The sequence below is a fragment of the Juglans regia genome, chromosome 6 (assembly GCF_001411555.2).
Source record: "Juglans regia cultivar Chandler chromosome 6, Walnut 2.0, whole genome shotgun sequence".
Taxonomy (NCBI): domain Eukaryota; kingdom Viridiplantae; phylum Streptophyta; class Magnoliopsida; order Fagales; family Juglandaceae; genus Juglans; species Juglans regia.
This window is the reverse complement of record NC_049906.1, coordinates 38,149,866-38,163,388: the sequence shown is the minus strand read 5'-3', so window position 1 is coordinate 38,163,388 and position 13,523 is coordinate 38,149,866. Positions and strand designations below refer to the sequence as shown.

Below are 13,523 nucleotides of genomic sequence, written 5' to 3'. Positions count from 1 at the left end.
ATGTGGATTGAGAATTAGCTTCAGACTTTAGGCAAAGCCACTTTTAGCCTAACTTTTTTACACTTGGTTGTAAACATATCACTTTGCTACAGGATCCCTTACAATTATTAGAAGAGTAATACTACATACAGTAATAGAGTGTATAAATGTCATGCAATCGTGTTAAAAAAGAATGAGATCTACTATTAAAAAATTAATTTCTTTTAATGTGAATCTCGTATTTATTCATTTTTTTCAAAGTGATTGCATGGACTGCAACTATTATTTCTCTTATAATAAAGGTTAAAACATAGATAGATTTCACATCAGCGATGTGTTTAGTGTGTAAATAGGTTTTTTCTTTTTAAGATACCTTGGTACTAAACTTGTTTTTGTTACTGTAATTTTGCTGAAATTTTCTTGTACCCATCATGTTTGACAATCATACAATGTTTAATTAATTGTGGATGGTGGTATATATATATATAGACCCCATCCCATTCATGAATATTTCAGTACTCAATCTCCACCTTATATATATATTGATCAGTCCCATTTAACTTATCTACATATTGTTTAATTATATCCTCCCTTGAGAAATAATGGCAAATTATCAAAGATGGGCTTCAAACTTCCACTTCAATACCTACCTGGAGAGGACATTCCGACCGGTTAAGTCTTACATGGGCCTGGGCCCTTACTCGAGCCCGAAGCCTACCTCACTACTAGAACCTAGCTCAGTATCAAGAGGGTCCAGCCCATAGCCAGTACTAACTAGATAACTATCCAACGATGGCATGGAATCCAAACGGTTATCATTCAAATTTTCTAAGAGATGAACTCTAATGATCTCTAGGTTTGAATTTGAATAACATATATGTCTATTATCATTTAACAATAGAACGGTTCAAAAGCTCTATATAAGAGAAGAATCTATATATGTAATAGACATCTGATTTATTGATACTCAAGAACTATCTCAGTCACTGATTTAGGCATCAGAGGCGTTCCCTCGAACCCCCAAGCCATCTTACTCTTTGGTTGCAGGTGATTGTGAGGTGGTGGTGGTGGTGAAACACGCCCATAACACAACCTATACACAAAAGACAAAACAATATGCGTGGAGGTCAAGCAGATAACCAATAATATTATGCCTTTTTTTTCCCTCAACCTCTTATTTTTCTGTGCTTTCAAGGAAAAACACATAGATATTGGTAATCCCAGTTCCACTAATAATCATCTTTCCAATATTTATATAGGGTGGTTGTTCCAAGTTAATTATAAGTGCCAAAAAATGACATTCCACTATCACAAAAGTGATGTAGAATATTAATGCAGGTACTAAAAAAAAAGGGTATGTCTTTGTATCTGCACCAACCTTGCAGTTGGATGACACTATCACCCTCATGCAAATTGATTAATGACAAGTTAATTTCCTTGATTTCAACATGCCACCAGGATAGCTTTCAGAACCATCCTAGAAGTTTTCCTATGCTTATTGGCCCACTTTACAGGCAAAAGTGGTGCATTATTTGAACTGCAGTTTTCAAAGTGGGGGCAAAAGAATAATGGATACTGATAGCGATCTCTGGTTCAATCAGAATCACTTGCTTGCTTTTCTACAAGGAATGAATCAACTAATAATAGCCCTCCACAGCTATATGTTATCTCTTTTTCTCTTCTAATATGCATATATATTAATTGTCAGTTATCCAGCAATATTAATCAATGATACATAGGACAGTATTCATATAGCACTTTGAATTTCACATTATCAAATCTATAATTTATTTATAATAAAGGTAAAATGTTTTGTTGGAGAATGATCTGATCAATTTGATCATGAGTACGGCCACTCCAGGCTTTCATATTTAATGAATTGAGACCTTTATTTTGTCCCGGGATATATAAATAACATGAAGCTGCTGCATGCATGTGATCATGTCATTTTGGAGTCACTGCTTCTCAATTACTTGGCGCTGAATGTATATATATATATATATAGAGATCAATTACTTGGCGCTGAATGTATATATATATATATATATATATATAGAGAGAGAGAGAGAGAGAGAGAGAGAGATGTTACTCATCATCTCAATTCTCATCATTCTCTCATTATCCTATGATGTGGCATTAGATGATAGGTTCAGAAGTGAAATATAATAAATAGTCTTCAATCATCTAATGTCATATCATAGGATGATAAAAGCATGATGAGAAAATGAATGATGAAAAGATTTTTTCATATATATATATATATATATGATCGATGCAGACATATATATCTCGATGATCAGTCACATAAACTTACAAAAAAAGAAAAACAAAGCAAGGCCGTGCAATTTCTTGTGGTTAGCCTAATTCTGGTATTTTTGTTCTTCATTAATCTGCATCCCTGTCTAGTTATTGTTTCTATCACAATCTTAAGAGATAATAATGACAACTTCTGGCTTCCCTTTCCAAGGAAGAACCAAATTTGTATCATGACAAAAACAACTTTGGTTGTTTCGTCCAAATATTTCCAAGACTTTGTCGGTAAACAATTAACAAATTAGAGCCTAAAAAACCAGTAATTCAGGATAGTAGAAGACCTATTGGTTTTCTCATAAAAAAATGCCAAAAGCATGATTGATCTAATCAAACTGGTGCAAGAGAATGATCTTTAGGGATGTTGATGTTGAGGAATAATCTCACATTACCTGTGGACAAGGTTTTAGGCATGTTTATAAGAAATGAACAATCCTCTCTTGTAGAACCGGTTTTATGAGATGAGTTAGGTCCATGAATTTTTTCATAGTATCAGAACCTGCCATAAGACAAATGGGGCCCACACTACTTACCATGTGACAAAGACTAGGAAAAATACTAGCCTGCATGTAAGGGAGAGTATTGAGGAATAATCTTACATTGCCTGTGGACAAGGTCTTGGGCATATTTATAAGGAATGGACAATCCTCTCTTGTAGAACCAATTTTATGAGATGAGTTAGGCCCATAAATTTCTTCAATTGAAACTACTTTAACAAATCAAAATTCATCTATTCAAACCAAACTTTAGGGATGTTTTGAAGATCAATTAATAGATGAGACGCATCATGAATCTTTAGGATGCAATAATCACAAAATGTTCAGACTCATGGGTTACTACCAAATGCAAAAGGTACTAATATCTACAAGTTAAGGAAAATCAAAAGTTACTGAGAGGAGATTATCCCCATTCTGCAGCAAGGGCAATGAGCATTGTTCACTAGCCATGGCACCAAACATTTCTCATGAAACCGATGAGCACAAGGCAGGTGCACCAGGTTCTCAACGCCTTTCAACTCTTCTAGGCAAACAGCACACTCGTCTTGGTCTGAAACCTTCCACCTCAGCTTGGCCCAACTGAACCTTCTTGACCTACCCTTCTTGAACCCAAACATCTCTGTATTCAACTCCTCTAGTACTATAGATCTGCCCTCAACACAGCTTAAGCTCTGTGTGCTGTATCCCAAGATCGATCACAAAAAATAGAAAACGAAAATAAAACATTAACTTCGATGAATATTGGGGTTGAGGATTCTGGAATCAAGAGCTAATTAATTAGTTTACAGATAGATAGACCATAAATAAAAGCTACCTTTTGGTTTTTGATTTTCTTTGTGTTCTCAACCTTTCATCTAATCTTTCCTTTGCTTCTCTGGCTACTTCTCCTAGATTCTCATCCCGGTATACTTGGTTCAATAAACTTCTCTTCTGTTTTTTTTTTTTTTTAAATCCAAAACATGAGTAAATAAGAACTCTCACCTGAAAAAAAAAAAAAAATGAAAGATTTGAGAGAGAAAGAGTGCTTCATGTACCTGTGAAGAGGTGGAGGTATGCTGGGGTTCATGATTGCTTCTGTACAAGCAGAATGAGGACCTTCTTGTCCCGCCAAGTGCAGCCACAGTACTAGGTGAATCTGAGCAAGCACCACTCTGATGGAACCGTCTCCTTCGAGCACATTCAACTCCAGGAAGCATTCCAGCCATTGAGAACAACCCCAAAGAATTCAAAAGATCAGGAAAAAAGAAAGATGTTTTCCTAGTGAGAATTCATATGTTCTAATAATATTTGCCTGCTTCCACCCATATAAAAAGAAATCTTAAAGCACTTGTTTGATTGGAAACCGACTGTTAATTCGATTGTCCCGGTAATATATCTAGCTTGGCGGAGAAAATTATCAGTTACAGTGCAAAATCATTGAAAGATGGTGGGAGACAAAAACGGGTCCATGCCAATGATAGCTGCTACACGGTACATCAGTCTTTATCTCCTTCAATATCTCTCTCTCTAAAATTATATATAGTTTCATGGGTTGGGTTCAAAGTGGGAAAAGGAGTTAAAATAAAAGGAATAAGAAGGAGAGGGTTAAGAGGAAAGCTGTAAAAGCAATTTCACCAGTCTGCCACCAACCTCTCTATTATTCCCCGCATGACCACAGAACCTGCTAGCGCTTAGGAACAAGAATGAGCCACGTGACCTGACTAACCTGTAACCCCTCATCTTCATGCATACATGTTGTTGCCCCCTTTTTTTTTTTTTTTTGCTGGTTTTGCATACGAAAAAGGAAACGGCAAATGCTAAGAGCCGTGGCTAGAGATCGATTGATCATCTGCTTCTTATGATCCAAAAAATCAGATAGCTCAGTTTCTTTGGCATTGTGCTTTGCTACTCATCATTCCCACACACCACATTTTTTTTTTTAATTTTTTTTTTGGTTTTATTCTTTTTAAACATATTGAATTCTTCTACTCATCATTCATATACCACTCATTTGGTAAGATTAAAAAAAAATATATGGTGTATGGTGTGCAAAAATAATGAATAGAATTTTTCTAGCAGTAAATCGCATATAACAAGCAAATCAGTAATAGAACACACACTTATATTCCAAAGTTTTCACAAACGTACACATATATTCCGATGTTTTTTCATATACACAAAAGTAATATCATAAGTTGACGTGATTTAATGTGATTCATTAGATTGTAAAATTACTTTTATTGTAAAGTAAATCTAATAGATCAGATGAAGTCACGTCAACTTATGAGATTGTTTTTGTGTGATTCCTGCAGCAGTACCCTTTGAAAAATTGTTCAACAGCTTTGCTTGTCGTTAAAAAAGAGTACTTTTGATATGGTATATTTTTGTGGATTGTGTTGCTCGGTATTTACTTCTCTAGAACTTCTATTTGCGAAAAAAATAAAAATAAAAGCCTTAGAATACCAATTCATCCCTTGTAGGTGTTTTTTTTTGTTTTTTCAATTTAATTAGTTTTAGCTTCTGTGAAACATGTCATATCAGAAGAGCTTCAGTTACTGATCTCTATAGTAATATATTTGTATGTATATATATGTATGTATGTATGTATACAATAAATAATAAATAAATAATTTAATATAATACGAGAAAAAAATGAATAAAATGGTACAATTGGACCCCAAACCTATGAATTTAAAGTTCTAGATTAAAGTGTATCACAGTATATTATACATAACCTTAAGCTTTTAGCTTTTGGATTACAGACTATAATATGCAATATCATCTCAGCTGAACATGACACTACTGATTAATGCTATACTACCGACTTAATTAATAGAACAGTAGAGTCCTTTCATCCTTTCTCCGTTATGGTTCATATATGTCCAGAAGCCCCAGCATGATAGAAATGTTTTGTTTTATTGGGTTGTGTAAAGTACTGATGAGTAGGAAATCTCACAGCTCATTGCAGTATCTTACCTCATAAGAAGTGGACATTGAGGCTGAATTATGTGATGATCAGGTCGAGACAAAGGTTTTGGGAGGACTCCAATGGTTGTGTGCTGTGTATGATATCTATTTATTTATCGCTTTCTTTTCCTTGAGATTTACCGGCAAAACAATCTTTGTTTGGTAAAAGAGAAAGTGGACAAAACCTGCATTGCTGGAGCTCACGTCAGGTTTATGCAGGGTGGCTTGCTTAAGTTTGAATTTTGTGTCCCTCCCCACTGCTGGAGCTCACTTCACCATTGTGCAGAGAAGCTAGCTTTGCTCCATCACTGTTCACTGATTCAGAAAGTAACTGACAATATGTAATATAACTTGGGCGATCACCACCAACTTCTGCCACAATTTCTGAGACAAATCACGTTAATCTTTCATATGATACAACCCTTTTTTTTACCTCTTTCTTTCTAGTTTCTACACGTCCTGCTGCAAAGGACTGGGCAATTTGTATATAGAGCAAAACTTGATACCGCTTTAGCTGGAAGGGTTAATTCGTAGAGACTATAGTGCACTGCCAAATCATGCACAATCCCTTCTAGGCTCTTCAGAAACCTTTTAATTCTGAAATTGAATCTACCACAAGCTTGGTCTAGTTCAAGATCATTCCCAGAATTACTCTCTTCTAGATCATCAAATTAATGTTCAAGATTCCTAACCAACTTCACCCTCCGAAAAAGGGAATGTGTTGAAACTCATCAGCATGTTTCTAGCGAGTAGAATCAATTTTTTTTTTTTTTTCTCAAAGAAATGCTCGTGTGATTGATGATTATTGAAGATTGTGTGATTGATGTCTTGTACAGGTACTAGTTGCAGAACCAAATATGGAAAACTGTAGGATTTCATTTGATATTTTGAGCTTATTGACAGGATCCTAATTTGCACAAAATCAGCAAAGGCATCAACACCATGATTTTAGGAATTAGTCATTGATTTGTAAATATCAATTCTTTCCATACATTTATTTGTTTCCACACTTAGCTTAGCTCCATGTATCTATTTAAATGTCAATCCTTTCATTGTAAAAAGTAAGTTTTGAGAAATAAAAAGGCTTCAGTTTATAATCTTAACAGAGCTAAAGATCAGGGTTTCAAATTCCAATAAGATTCAACGATATATAGAATTAATTCATACAAGAATAACAGAAGCTAAAGACCAATTTTCCCATTTTCAACTTCAAGCCCAATAGAGCACTGTATTATATTGGATCTTCAACAAAAATAGTTGAATTTTCCGAGATCAAACATCACAACAAGTTGAGAGTACTAGTTCTCTGCTCTCTAGCCATATATACAAATTAAGAAATAACAAAGGATTAATATGAGACTATATCTATTTCAGTATTTCCATTCCTTAACAAGCCCAATGAGCATAGCTCTCTAGTCATGGCAAACAAGCATCTCACAGGCAAAATGCATTATTTTCTTGGTCCGAGGTCGAGGGTATCCAGCTCAGCTTGACCCAACTGAACCTCTCTGAGCCACTCTGTTTTGAACTCAACGCCTCTGTGTGCGACTTTCCAAGGAACATGGAGCTGGCCTCCACATACCTCGAGCAGTCTTTGGTGTTACTCCTACATCCAATTATGGGAAACCCACATAAATAATCAAGAGAATTGAATCTAAAACAGATAGGTACATGGAGACTGGAACCACAGAGAGGGATATCCTTACCTTTTGGTTTCTGAGTTTCTATTTCCTCTCAACCTCTCATCCAACCTCTCTTTGGCTTCTCTTGCTGCTCCTCCCAATTCCTCATCCTTGTATGCTGGGTCAAATACACTTCTCTGCTGTTTTTTTATTCAAATTTAAACAATTTCAGCTACATAAAGAAAGAAGTAGAAAGAAAAATGAATTTTCTGTGGAAGATTAAAGAGTGAAAGAGAGATCAGAAGGGTACCCACCAAAGAAGGTGTAGTATAGGTATGATGCTTTTCATGGCTGCTTGTGTATAAACAGAGAGGTGACCGCCTTGTGCCTCCATGGATCCGTCTCCTTCGGGCAGATTCCACTCCGGGAAGCATTCCGGCCATATTTCTGTGCCTCCAAACGAGAAAGATGATAACTTGGAAGGACAGTTTGGTTGAACACCAGCTATAGAAGAAGAAAAATTAAGAGATTGAACAATCTTTGAACTGTAGGTTTCTTAAGGTTTTTATTATATCACGTTTTCAAGGATCCAAAGTCAAAAGTCGGAAAAAATAAAAGAAGAAAAGAAGAGGAAGGAGGCAAGGAAGCTTCAATGAAACTCATCAACGGCCGACCAATATTCCAAGGATGGTTCTCCGTCCACCGCTCCCAATTACAACTACTGCTAAAGTTATAGTTAGTGTAATTATTATTTTCAATATTATTAAAAATATTTTTTTAATCTTTAAGTAAAAAAATAAAATAAAAAATTTCAACAGTAACATCGAACTGTAAGAATTAATAATGAGAATATCATTTTCTTGATTTCTGTTAGTTACTTTCATATGTTTTTTTTAATATATATTTTTTAACACTTTTAAATATATTTTTAAAAAAATTCATAATATTATTAAAAAATATTTTCTTAATTACAAAGTAAAAACAAAAACAAAAATATAAAACAAAAAAAAGTGCAAGCGGTAGCTCTCACTGGAGCTGGAAGCGGGATGATTAGCATTTTCCATATTCCAATTGACCAACACTTGTTATTAACAATATTCTTTCTTCTTAATTTTTCCTCTTTTAAAAGAGAACTACTTAATATAATAAATCTATAAATTGATATAATTTTATGAAATATATTAGATCTATTTTATAATAAAAAAAATATTATAATCTGACATATCACAGCAAGCCATATCAATTTATAGGTTTATTTTTATGTAATCTTTTTATGACTAAAATTAGAAGGAAATAAAAAGTTGTTTGAGAATCGAACTAAGTGATTGTTTGAACATTCAACTTGTCAATATCCATTAACACTTAATTTATATTATATAGAGAATTGCTACGTTAACAAATAAATTTTATAAAAATAAATTTATAAATTGATATGATTTTAACTGATATATTAATTTTATTTTATAATAAAAATAATTATTCAATCTGATATATCATATCAAAATAAATAAATTTATAAATTTAATTTTATGAAAACTCTTTATAACTAAAACGTTTCTCTATCTTAACACATGCTTTTGTCTATGGAATATAAGTATTAATAAATGTTTATTCTTCTTTTCCTCCTTGTCATATGAAACTTCTTTAAATCTTATTAGAAAGCTCACTAAATGGTTTGTCTTATTAAAGAGTTTTTCTACTTAGTAATCCTACACCACATACATATTAAAGAAAAAAATTAAATATTGTAGCTCATATTCATTTTCTCTAAGGAATAATTAATCTGATATGAGTAGGAATAAGAGAGTTTTTGTTAAATATTTAGCAAATTATATATTTAGCCCAACCCAAATGCCAATGAGATGAATATATTTGGATTTAGGAAAAAACTAGTTTGCCTCTTAATTATACCGCTCAATTTTATTTTATTTTTAACTTAGTGATTTTAAATGTATTGAGATTTTTTTTAATTTTTTTTAAATATTTAAATATATTAAAAAATGTGAAAAAAATTTAAAAAAATTCAAAAAATAACAAGCTATCAACTTAAGTGGACAGAGTGACAAAATAGCCCGACTCTTGGATTTAATAGGGTTTCATTAGTGGGAGAAGCGTATCCAGAACTTCTTTTGGATTTTGAAACGGTCACATTTAATTGGGCTGCTTTGGAATAAGAGGATGATCCATTTTTTATAATGGGCTGAGTCTTAGCTATTTTACTGTGATAAATGGGCCTCTTAGATCCCTTGTGTTCTAATGTCACAACCGTCTCTTCCTCTCCAAAGCTATCTCTTGCACCGTTGTTGATTTTCCTTACTTTTTCAGAGATTTTCTAATCAGTATGTATACATAGAATTTTGAGTTTTAATAAAAAAAAAAAAAAAAATTCAATTCAGCACTACACCACATATCCCTTTTTATTTTTTATCCTTTTAATTTTTTTCTTTAATATGTATGTGGTGTAGGATTACTAAGTAGAAAAACTCTTTAATAAGACAAGCCATTTAGTGAGCTTTCTAATAAGATTTAAAGAAGTTTCGTATGACAAGGAGGAAAAGAAGAATAAAAATTTATTAATACTTATATTCCATAGACAAAAGCATGTGTTAAGATAGAGAAACGTTTTAGTTATAAAGAGTTTTCATAAAATTAAATTTATAAATTAATTTATTTTGATATGATATATCAGATTGAATAATTATTTTTATTATAAAATAAAATTAATATATCAGTTAAAATCATATCAATTTATAAATTTATTTTTATAAAATTTATTTGTTAACGTAGCAATTCTCTATATAATATAAATTAAGTGTTAATGGATATTGACAAGTTGAATGTTCAAACAATCACTTAGTTCGATTCTCAAACAACTTTTTATTTCCTTCTTAAAAAATAAAATAAATATTTTATTTTTTAAAATAAAAATATTTTAGTCATAAAAAGATTACATAAAAATAAAACTATAAATTGATATGGCTTGCTATGATATGTCAGATTATAATATTTTTTTTATTATAAAATAGATCTAATATATTTCATAAAATTATATCAATTTATAGATTTATTATATTAAGTAGTTCTCTTTTAAAAGAGGAAAAATTAAGAAGAAAGAATATTGTTAATAACAAGTGTTGGTCAATTGGAATATGGAAAATGCTAATCATCCCGCTTCCAGCTCCAGTGAGAGCTACCGCTTGCACTTTTTTTTGTTTTTTGTTTTATATTTTTGTTTTTGTTTTTACTTTGTAATTAAGAAAATATTTTTTAATAATATTATGAATTTTTTTAAAAATATATTTAAAAGTGTTAAAAAATATATATTAAAAAAAACATATGAAAGTAACTAACAGAAATCAAGAAAATGATATTTTCATTATTAATTCTTACAGTTCGATGTTACTGTTGAAATTTTTTATTTTATTTTTTTACTTAAAGATTAAAAAAATATTTTTAATAATATTGAAAATAATAATTACACTAACTATAACTTTAGCAGTAGTTGTAATTGGGAGCGGTGGACGGAGAACCATCCTTGGAATATTGGTCGGCCGTTGATGAGTTTCATTGAAGCTTCCTTGCCTCCTTCCTCTTCTTTTCTTCTTTTATTTTTTCCGACTTTTGACTTTGGATCCTTGAAAACGTGATATAATAAAAACCTTAAGAAACCTACAGTTCAAAGATTGTTCAATCTCTTAATTTTTCTTCTTCTATAGCTGGTGTTCAACCAAACTGTCCTTCCAAGTTATCATCTTTCTCGTTTGGAGGCACAGAAATATGGCCGGAATGCTTCCCGGAGTGGAATCTGCCCGAAGGAGACGGATCCATGGAGGCACAAGGCGGTCACCTCTCTGTTTATACACAAGCAGCCATGAAAAGCATCATACCTATACTACCCCTTCTTTGGTGGGTACCCTTCTGATCTCTCTTTCACTCTTAAATCTTCCACAGAAAATTATTTTTCTTTCTACTTCTTTCTTTATGTAGCTGAAATTGTTTAAATTTGAATAAAAAAACAGCAGAGAAGTGTATTTGACCCAGCATACAAGGATGAGGAATTGGGAGGAGCAGCAAGAGAAGCCAAAGAGAGGTTGGATGAGAGGTTGAGAGGAAATAGAAACTCAGAAACCAAAAGGTAAGGATATCCCTCTCTGTGGTTCCAGTCTCCATGTACCTATCTGTTTTAGATTCAATTCTCTTGATTATTTATGTGGGTTTCCCATAATTGGATGTAGGAGTAACACCAAAGACTGCTCGAGGTATGTGGAGGCCAGCTCCATGTTCCTTGGAAAGTCGCACACAGAGGCGTTGAGTTCAAAACAGAGTGGCTCAGAGAGGTTCAGTTGGGTCAAGCTGAGCTGGATACCCTCGACCTCGGACCAAGAAAATAATGCATTTTGCCTGTGAGATGCTTGTTTGCCATGACTAGAGAGCTATGCTCATTGGGCTTGTTAAGGAATGGAAATACTGAAATAGATATAGTCTCATATTAATCCTTTGTTATTTCTTAATTTGTATATATGGCTAGAGAGCAGAGAGAATAGGAAAATAGATATAGTCTCACTGTGCCTGCCACCCTTGTCCTCTCCCCACGCCCTCTCTCCGTGCCAACCAAGGTGGTCAGGGACCACCTCAGGGTGGGCAAAAGACGCTAGCGGTCCGAGCAGCACCGCTGACGTGAAGCTCACGGTAGTGCAGTGCACATTGGTGCACATTTCGTACATTGTGTGTGTGGTCGACGGCCGCCGTTAGTTGGCCGTGGTGGTCAGGATTCACCTCTGAGCCGATAGAATGTTTTGGCGGTCCAAGTAGCAACCGCCAGAGGGGACAAGAAGAGCTTGTCGTGCATGTTGGTGCACGTTTCTTGCATGGCTTGCATGGTTGATAGCCGCTGTCCATTGGCTTTGGTGGTCGGGAACCATCCCGGGGGGACAGACAACGCTGGCAAGGAGGGAAAGGGGGAGGAGGGGAAATGGGGGAGGGAGAGAAGGGGAGAGAGAGAGAGAGAGAGAGAGAGAGAAGAAAAAAAAAAGAAGGGAAATGTGGCACATTGACAGTGTGCCACATCAGTGTATGTGATCCCTTTATGAGATTCATTTGTGTATCTAGCAGCCCTCATAAGATTAAGGTCTAAACTATGGCTCAAACTTGACTTGAGGGAGCGTCTATGACTTTCTGTTATCTAGGCCCCATCAAAGTCACAAGACCTCATGTTCGCTTGATAGAGTGTTACTATAATCATACCAACTAAGAAAGCCAACTCCAATTAACCACTCCTATCCTTTTATTTGGAAAAAAAAAAAATATATATATATATATATATATATATATATATGTGTGTGTGTGTGTGTGTGACAGATCATGGCAATATGGATTACCTTACAAACTTCTAGTTTTAAGTACATAACTATCACTACAAGAAAAATGCTTATATGTAGCTAGTTATTTATGTCGAAAATGACAAATTTCTATCAAAATCAGTACATTCTCATAATAAATAATCGTTTTCATTACAAATAACTCGTTACAAATAATTTTTTTTCTTATGGTGTATATATTAGCTGAGAACATAACAATATTACATTTTGGGGTTTTAACTGTTGGGTTTGTGGAGCCTAATTTATTCTTATGAAGGCCTGATTTGATGACTCGGCCTGACAAGGTTTCGTCACTATTTTTTGGTGGAGTTTCAATAAGGCTTGGGCCAATATGTGGGGGTCAGGGGGCAACAACCTCGAGAAAACTTTTTGACCTTAGTTGTGACTTGAGAAAAACTCAGGTAGAGAGTTTGCTTGAACGAACATCATACAAAGAGTTTGCTCAAACGAATAACCCAGTAGTTGTGAAATTAAAGTTTTTTGCTATCCAATCCTATGTATATGTTTGTTATGAACAATATGGTCGTCTCGAATAGTGTATTTCGTCTCAAAATGTATTTTATCATTCTTCAAGATAATAAAATCCTCTACAGCTTCATAGATATAGGCACATTATCAAATGTAACTTTTTATGTCGTGCGGTTGAGTTTCTTATTTTGTTTTATTTTTCTATCATTAATGTTTTTCACAACGTTAACTTGCATCATTATTTGTAGAGTAATGTTAGATACAATCACAAGTACATAAGTATTGTATAATCATTTTTAAAAAGAATAAAATATTTTATTAAA

General features: G+C 33.6%; 3 protein-coding genes across 5 annotated transcripts; 1 reads left to right on the top strand and 2 right to left on the bottom strand.

Moving 5' to 3' along the window:
- Positions 1-3,020: 3,020 nt before the first annotated feature.
- LOC109019824 (probable E3 ubiquitin-protein ligase RHY1A) lies at positions 3,021-4,405 on the bottom strand. The gene is made up of 3 exons (XM_019002199.2): positions 3,821-4,405; positions 3,601-3,716; positions 3,021-3,464 (listed from the first exon to the last, which is right to left on the bottom strand). Exons 1-3 carry the CDS (start codon positions 3,989-3,991, stop codon positions 3,176-3,178), a joined length of 576 nt encoding a protein of 191 aa, XP_018857744.1. The 5' UTR covers positions 3,992-4,405; the 3' UTR covers positions 3,021-3,175.
- A 2,504-nt stretch (positions 4,406-6,909) lies between these two features.
- Positions 6,910-8,053, bottom strand: LOC109019825. 2 transcript variants are annotated; one of them, XM_035690966.1, is made up of 3 exons: positions 7,669-8,053; positions 7,439-7,551; positions 6,910-7,338 (listed from the first exon to the last, which is right to left on the bottom strand). In XM_035690966.1, exons 1-3 carry the CDS (start codon positions 7,795-7,797, stop codon positions 7,167-7,169), a joined length of 414 nt encoding a protein of 137 aa, XP_035546859.1. In that variant the 5' UTR covers positions 7,798-8,053; the 3' UTR covers positions 6,910-7,166. The 2 variants fall into 2 exon arrangements, with proteins under 2 accessions (XP_035546859.1, XP_035546858.1); XM_035690965.1 differs by having other exon boundaries at positions 7,439-7,554; positions 7,669-8,052.
- A 2,819-nt stretch (positions 8,054-10,872) lies between these two features.
- LOC109005535 lies at positions 10,873-12,303 on the top strand. Of its 2 annotated transcripts, none has more exons than XM_035690963.1 (3): positions 10,873-11,260; positions 11,377-11,489; positions 11,590-12,303. In XM_035690963.1, exons 1-3 carry the CDS (start codon positions 11,132-11,134, stop codon positions 11,759-11,761), a joined length of 414 nt encoding a protein of 137 aa, XP_035546856.1. In that variant the 5' UTR covers positions 10,873-11,131; the 3' UTR covers positions 11,762-12,303. The 2 variants fall into 2 exon arrangements, with proteins under 2 accessions (XP_035546856.1, XP_035546855.1); XM_035690962.1 differs by having other exon boundaries at positions 10,876-11,260; positions 11,374-11,489.
- The last annotated feature ends 1,220 nt before the right edge of the window (positions 12,304-13,523 follow it).

Excerpts from the sequence above, each read along its gene's own strand:
- LOC109019824 (XM_019002199.2), bottom strand. The coding sequence starts at position 3,991 with ATGGCTGGAATGCTTCCTGGAGTTGAATGTGCTCGAAGGAGACGGTTC. Across the intron at positions 3,717-3,820 it reads ATACCTCCACCTCTTCACAG|AAGAGAAGTTTATTGAACCA; the intron begins GTACATGAAGCA and ends AAAAAAAAACAG. Across the intron at positions 3,465-3,600 it reads AGAAAATCAAAAACCAAAAG|CACACAGAGCTTAAGCTGTG; the intron begins GTAGCTTTTATT and ends CTTGGGATACAG.
- LOC109005535 (XM_035690962.1), top strand. The coding sequence starts at position 11,132 with ATGGCCGGAATGCTTCCCGGAGTGGAATCTGCCCGAAGGAGACGGATC. Across the intron at positions 11,261-11,373 it reads CCTATACTACCCCTTCTTTG|CAGAGAAGTGTATTTGACCC; the intron begins GTGGGTACCCTT and ends ATAAAAAAACAG. Across the intron at positions 11,490-11,589 it reads AGAAACTCAGAAACCAAAAG|GAGTAACACCAAAGACTGCT; the intron begins GTAAGGATATCC and ends AATTGGATGTAG.
- LOC109019825 (XM_035690965.1), bottom strand. The coding sequence starts at position 7,797 with ATGGCCGGAATGCTTCCCGGAGTGGAATCTGCCCGAAGGAGACGGATC. Across the intron at positions 7,555-7,668 it reads CCTATACTACACCTTCTTTG|CAGAGAAGTGTATTTGACCC; the intron begins GTGGGTACCCTT and ends ATAAAAAAACAG. Across the intron at positions 7,339-7,438 it reads AGAAACTCAGAAACCAAAAG|GAGTAACACCAAAGACTGCT; the intron begins GTAAGGATATCC and ends AATTGGATGTAG.